The sequence below is a fragment of the Nanorana parkeri genome, unplaced genomic scaffold (assembly GCF_000935625.1).
Source record: "Nanorana parkeri isolate BGI_ZX_2015 unplaced genomic scaffold, ASM93562v1 scaffold1152, whole genome shotgun sequence".
Lineage (NCBI taxonomy): Eukaryota > Metazoa > Chordata > Amphibia > Anura > Dicroglossidae > Nanorana > Nanorana parkeri.
Genome location: NW_017307420.1, coordinates 271698 through 278839, shown reverse-complemented (window position 1 = coordinate 278839; position 7142 = coordinate 271698). Strand labels below are relative to the sequence as shown.

Genomic DNA, 7142 nt, shown 5'->3' with positions numbered 1-7142 from the left:
CCAGTGCATTTAGTGGGCACTACGCTGTGCAATTGGATATGCTAAACGCATGGATCCTGTGCATTTAGTGCAATGCGATGGTTTGAACAGGCCATAAAAGTTTTGTATTTGTATTCCTGCTGTGCACATTTATATGGTCTTCATCCCGGTGTTCTCTTACCAGGCAAAACACCGACAAGGTGCAGCTGATTGTTTTTGGTGAAGAGTTTATCAGAACACCCCAAGCAAGCACTCCAACATTAATTCTCAATAGGAGGTACAGGCCCTAATTTAAATCTGAACTCCGGGATAAGCGACTATTGTCCTCATACGAGAGGCATGTGTATTCTTACATGAATCTTGGTGTGCTTTGTGTATTTCTTCCAGATGTGTGCAGTAATCCAGTGTGACACTTTGCTTCTGTACAGGAGCTTCCTGTACTAAAGACCGGTCACTGCGGCTCTCTCCTTGTGCAGGGTAACTGCCTGGTCTTGTTCACGCCCCCTCCTTCAGTTTCCTGTGGTGGGTGGGGTCTGATGGACCCCTCCCACAGCTCTGCACAGGCTATGTACAGCCCAGTGATGATGTCACCGTTACTTCTACAAGATAATATCTGTGTTTGCAAAGGAATTTGGTGCACAGGAAGTGGATTCATATCATTTGTGGCACAAGGAAATATATTTAGATGCACTTTGTTTGTACCTGGAGTTCAGCTTTAAAACCCAACTCTAGACAAAATGTTGTTTCAATTTTGGACAGAGTAGAGGAAGAATTAGAGCCATCCTCATGATTTTATTTGCACTCTGTGTCCAAACTGGGAACATTTGCCCTCATTTACTGTCATGACATAAAAGGATGGGAAATCTGTTGTTGTATTATTGTCCTGGTGACAACGTCTTAATTATTGTCCTGGCACACTCACAAGCCAAGCCTAAGTGTGCCATGATAACTTTCTACTGTGTTACTGTTTAAAGCCCATTTCGTGTGCACCTTGCTGTATAGCTGGTGACGAATTGTTGAGTGCGTTTGTCATTTGTTTTGCTTAATTATTGTCCTGTTTTCATGGGTGCAGAAAATGAGGTAAAATCTCCCAAATTAGGTTACAGACAATAAAAATGTAATGAAAGTGTTTACAACAGCACGGTGATGAGCTCATCTGTCACTCTGCTCTCTCTGCCTATCAGTACGCTTCTTGTCAGCACATTACCTGAATGGCTCCTTGTGGTGCTGCTTCTTCATCTCACATTCCAGTCCAGCTGTACAGGGACTGCAGGAGGCAGAGACCAGGTCACATTCAGATACACTGTTTGTATTTAACAGATAAATACAACAATATAACGATTACATAACTGCAGTTGTGTATTTTTATATCTGCCTACAGATTGTCTTAGATTTGGGCAGTGTATATGCCTTTAGGTCAGTAAGTGTTACTGTCTTGTTATCAGTGTGGTACTCATATAAGGAATGTTGTTACAGCTGTGTTTTTGATAGTTCATTAGATTGGTGTCAGTAAAGTTATTTCAATGTGTATGCTTGTCTGGTATAATTGGAGAGAATCTTTGACTCCTTCTCATAGGACAAAAAGATGTTTCTGCTAAATAAAAATGAGTTCCACAGTAGTATTATCAGTCCAGTAAGTCATCGTGCTGCAGACTGACTGTTGTTTCATTGTAGGGCTGAAACAAGAAATCAGAGCCCCTCCTTCTCTCCTCCACGCTGTGAGCTGGTGTTTCATCGGCTCTGTGTCAGAGAGCAGCGGGGATCTGAGAGGACACAGACCCCTGCAGCCGGTGCCCAGCGGTGAGGAGAGCCCCCATTAAACCTCCCCTGCTGCCGCATGGGCTATGCAGCTCTCTCCTCACCGTTAGGAGTCCCCTGTACGCTGGGGTCTGTTTCCCCTCTGATCCCTGCTGCTCTCCCCTGCCTGTGTCGGCAGATAAGGGGTCAAAGAGCTGATCGGCACCCAGGGCAAGGAGAGAGGAGTGATAGGGTCAAGTCAGGAGCGTGGCGGTGCAGGGTCGGGGAGCTGCGAGACGATCTGTAAAATATTTGCTGATCGTTCCCTGTAATATATTCAAACATCTCAATGATCAGTACCGATGGCACCCCAAACCGGCCTCCCACCCGCAGTGTGCTTGCCTATACCAGAACGTGCAGTACCCCAATGCTGTGCATTCCAGTGTGGTGTGATTACAAAACAATTGTGCATGCAGTTTTATTCGAATGCAAACTTTATGTTTGCAACACTCCATTTGTGTATTTTATTTTAAATTAAGAATGGGATTTAATTTTTTCCTTATCCGACTAATCGAAAATATAATTGGCCAACTAATCGATTATAAAAATAATCGTTAGTTCCAGCCCTAACTCATTGCATTCTATACCCTCTCTGCGTTTTTTGGGCCCCCAAAACGCTTTGGCTTCTCTTCCTGTGCAATAAAATTGACTGGACTGGTAACACAACAGTAGAGCTCCCGTTTTTCTTCTACATTGCAATCAGCAATCAACACTTTGGGAACCACTAGGGACTCAACACCCCCCCACCCCCCATCAGGATAAAATGTAAACAGCAGGATTCCTCTATCGTGCCTATGATTTTGGAATAACAATCTGCTCCAGAATAATGATACCTAGATTTGAATTGGTAGATTGGAGTGGGTAACTAACATTGCCAGTGTGTTGAGGTTTACTGAGGCCCAAAGTGTTCAATGAAACATGTTCCTGATGTTCTAAATCCGTACCAACTTAGCACACCAAGTAGTTTTTTAAATCATATTTATACCTGTACAGAGCACACGGGTTCCAGAGAGTTCAGATTGAAGCAATTTATTCATTCTCGTACTGTCAACAGTAAATTAATCTCATTATCTTGTCAATATTGTTTAATATAAACAGTGAAGTATTCTGTTATCTACACAATATACAAAAAGTATATAAAAAGTGTAAAATGTCAGTGCAAATTACATTAGTAGCAATGTAAAACTTCAGACATAAACTCTACAAGTTAAAGGTCACGTGTTATGCTTGATTTTCAAACTCACTAACACATCAGACAAAAATATTGCACTACAAATAAATTAAAAAATAATATTCAAGTATTTGGCTAAAACGCAATACTGTTAGATTGGAAGCACCGCGGTATCCTTCAATAAAATCAAGCACTTCATTGTGTTGTTAATAAATTAGGAGACTTTTAGCAGCCTTTTAAATTGCATTAAATACAAGTTTGAAAATATTCACGTTATGTTGGATTTAGTAAAACAAACTTGAAGGTCGACTTGTTCCCAGACAGATTTCAGTTTGGTGGGGTCATAGGCACGAGCTATAGGTTGCTTCTCATATCTCTCAAGAGCTCCAGTGGTGTGGTACCTACACTACAGTTTCTACTTCTGCATTGGCCGCTGTAAAGTGTGCTCATAGTGTCACTTCCCCCATTGGATCTTCGGTCACATATTTAGGAATATAGGGGCAGTAGTGACACCTTTGTGGGCAACTGAACAGAACACCACTGGGGCCATCAAGAGATTTTAGGAGCCAGAAGGCATTTCTACCCACTGATACTTTTGGGTGGAGAACCTTTAATTATCCAAATCCATATTCTTCTCAGGGAGGTCGTCGGGCAGCAGGAGATGCAAAGAATCTCGGTTTAGGGAGATAAGCAAGTCAATCTTGTCCATGCACTCCTGCAGTTGGCTCTCAGAGTAACCACTGATCTGAACACTGGTAGGCCTTTCCCTGCACAGCATTCGCTCTGACAGTGCCAAGCAACAAACAGCCATTAGGGATGGAGGGTACGAGTTAAAGGCATAATCCGCCAAGCTGAGTTCTGCAATGCCTTTGGCAACAGCTAGTGTCCTGGAGGCCTGGGAGAGATCAGCATCTGAGGGGACACCATCAGCTACCTTCAGGAGGGAAAAGTGCTGCAGGAAGAAGTGGATGGTTGGAGCTGCCAGCTGGAATCGGAGCTTCAGCAAGATGATGCATTCCAGATTGCGGAGCTGCTCTCGGGAGAAGGTATCGCAGCACAAGGCAAGCAGCTGCTTCACTCGGGGCGGCCGTGTCTCCACCTGGAAAGGAGAGTGCAGAATTATTAAAATGTGTACAGATATTGTGATGTCTGGTCCAAAAAGTCTAAAGTGCAAATGTGTCAATATAAAGAAACTATTGAAGTTACTTCAGTGTTGTCTGGATGTGATTCAAACTGAAATATCAGTTCTTTAAATGTCAAGTATCTATCCATCTATCAATCTTTAAATCAATTAGTCTATCTGTCCATCCATAAATCCATCCATTCACGTATCCATCCATAAAACAAAGCTTTGGTTCTAAAGGGAAATCATTTGCTATTTTCATATTTTGTTGGTCATAGATATGCATTATAACCGGTTGTATAACCCTCTGCCTCAAAAACCATCCCAGACATACATATCGGAATGGCTGGTAAAGGAGATTTTCCAATGCTTTAGAAAGTTTTTGGTGCGTTAGGAATCACTTGTAAAGCTCAGGACTACTTCTTACTACCCCCGATTGTCACAAATGATGCTTAAATCGGTTGTCTGTATCAAAGGCAACAATGTATGGCCAGCTTAAAGTGCATATAAACCCCGACAATGATCTTCTCCTTTTGCTTTCTTTTGGTTTATTAAACATACAATTGAAAGCATTTGTTATATTGGTGAAACAAGTGTAAAAAATATCAGTTGATCCTTCTAGAAATCTAGTGAGCTGATAACTTCTTGTGCTCTCTACCCTTGCTGAGCTGTTATCGGCATTGTTCCCAGGTTTCTTAGTGAACTACAGAATACTTTCTCCCTATGTTATTGTGATGGAGAGGAATAGGTGTTCTGTAGCCTTGCACACTTTCTGTTCTAGGGACACCACACTGCTCTTTTATAGGTACAGTACAGTGAGTGGTTGTTGTTGTCACACTAGGACAGAAAAAGCGCTACTGGCAGGATCAGCAGGAGAAAATAAATAAAATTTAAAAAACTGAAACCGATTGCAGCTGCCACATTTGGAGCCCCTGTAAGGTCTGTATAGCGTGTCGCTGATATCGGTTGTGTAGGGTAGTAATATTAAACATCATTCAAAGTTAACAAAAAACAATTCATGAAACTTTACACAGTGTAGCAAAATGATGTGGTGTGTAGACAAGCGGTGACATAGGCTGCACTGTGTAAAAATGTGCGTACATACCTGTTTACAAGCAATAAGCAGGGAGGTGACACCCACTAGCTGGAAGCAGTCCGTTGCCACAGGGGTGCAGGCCAGGAATCGGTCCAGGATATTGATGGCGAAGCACAGGGACTCGAAGCTCAGCTTGAAGTGTTTGTGTACGGGGATCAGCCAGCTGATCAGTTTGCAGCGAGATTCCGGTTTCAGCTGCCAGAGAAACACCAACATCACATCAATACAGAGCAAACCTTTCACTGTTATAACTATGAATACATCAAATGTAGAACATATTGATGATTATTCAACACACACCAATAAAATGCCTAAAATATTTTTCAAAATCCACAAAGGAGTATATTGGTATGTGTACAAATATACAGAACACGCCAGCAGTGTCATTGATGGTAATACTCAATATTCACTTTTACAGTATGAGCTCCTTCACGCCAGTCCCACTGGGCAGCGACGCTAGACGCATAAACAAGTCAATTTGCCTTATGTCCTATTGCTTCATATGTATATTCATCCTACAAATTATGTATAATTCTCATGGTGTGTATTAAATGCTATTTACCAGGGGTAGGCAACCTTGGCACTCCAGCTGTGGTGAAACTACAAATCCCACCATGCATCTGGCAAGCTGACAGTCTTGTAATGCCTCATGGGATTTGTAGTTCCACAATAGCTGGAGGACTGAGACTGGCTGCCCCTGCTATGTATGATATACAGATACAATGGTGTATATTTGTCTGATAAATGATATATATACACATCTGATGATGTATATCCCTCCTATGAATAATATATATATTTGTGATGGTGTGTGTGTGTACCTGAGGCTGCTTGGCCATGCAGTCTGCAGTCATGTATTGCTCCTCCAGACTCTTCTTGAACACATAGCACTCCTCTCCATAGTCTCTGAAGTTCTGCAGTCCCAGTGTATCGGAGATTTTGGCGGCGGCCTCACAACCATCATAGACCGGTCGGCAGCTCTCAGATTCCGGGCTGGGACTGGGGGTCTCATACAGATCGCACACCCCCGAGTCACAGCTCCGGGCCTCCAGAGTCTGCTTCCTGTGCCTCGTGTACTTGGCTCTCTTCACCCTCCGGCTGCACCCAGCGCTGTCACACATGCTGCCCGTGTCTTTCGGGGTGCTCTCCTCCCTCTTCCTCTTCTTGGGGCTCAGGGGCCCCTCACATGTCAGGAGCAGGTGTTGCTCGGGTTGTCTCACGTTACAAGTCACCATGTCTACAGAGCTCTGCATCTGCCTCCTGCTCGGCCCTCTGGAGCTTTTATATCCAGCTGTTCTCTCCGCTGATTGGCCGAGCGAGGGAACCTCTGGCGGGTGACGTCACCGAGAGAGCTTTCCCGGCGAAAGTGGCGCTTGAGAGGGAAACCTACGGCCTGATTCTCCCGCGGCTGCAGAGGGCAGGCGCCGGCTCGTTGTCTAGGAGACGGCGGGCTCTCTGAATGGCCTGTGCGGCTCTCCTAGGAGGGGGGTCTACTGTGTGCCCCTCATGGTGGCGCCAATGGAGCTGCTGTGACATAATCCTACCTGGTCATTCTCTAGTTTTTTCACAGCTGATAAATGTGTCTGCATAGTAAATTAGATTGTTATTGCTGCTGCCTGGGGGGTAGATTGTTATTGCTGCTGCCTGGGCTCATTAACAGTCCACAGAAACAGATAAAATCTTGGAAAGAAAAGAACAATAACAAAAATCTTTGATGAATCAGTTACTTGGTGCTAAAGTAAAGTCCAAATAAAATATTCAAACTGAACAGCTGAAACAACATGGGGCACAAAGGTGGGAACTAACAGAGGAAAATACCTCAGATTTGTGGTGCAAATATTGACACATTTTACATATGACAACCTAATAATGTATAAAGACAAGTTCTATGTGTTGTTGTGCCAAATTTGCCTCACCAAATCTCGCAGATACTAGTGCTGTGTCTGTGACCATCTCTATTAATGGCTGATAGCATG

General features: G+C 43.5%; 1 protein-coding gene across 1 annotated transcript; it reads right to left on the bottom strand.

Moving 5' to 3' along the window:
* Positions 1–3557: 3557 nt before the first annotated feature.
* CCNO (cyclin O) lies at positions 3558–6636 on the bottom strand. Its single transcript, XM_018568187.1, has 3 exons — positions 5988–6636; positions 5176–5361; positions 3558–4046 (listed from the first exon to the last, which is right to left on the bottom strand). The coding sequence occupies exons 1-3, from the start codon at positions 6417–6419 to the stop codon at positions 3558–3560; spliced, it is 1107 nt and encodes a 368-aa protein (XP_018423689.1). The 5' UTR covers positions 6420–6636.
* Positions 6637–7142: the final 506 nt, after the last annotated feature.

Bases quoted from the DNA above. Each gene is read 5' to 3' on its own strand.
- CCNO (XM_018568187.1), bottom strand. From the start codon at position 6,419: ATGCAGAGCTCTGTAGACATGGTGACTTGTAACGTGAGACAACCCGAG. The intron at 5,362-5,987 runs GTACACACACAC...TTTCTCTGGCAG, and splicing joins GCATGGCCAAGCAGCCTCAG to CTGAAACCGGAATCTCGCTG. The intron at 4,047-5,175 runs GTATGTACGCAC...TCTCCTTTCCAG, and splicing joins TGCTTATTGCTTGTAAACAG to GTGGAGACACGGCCGCCCCG.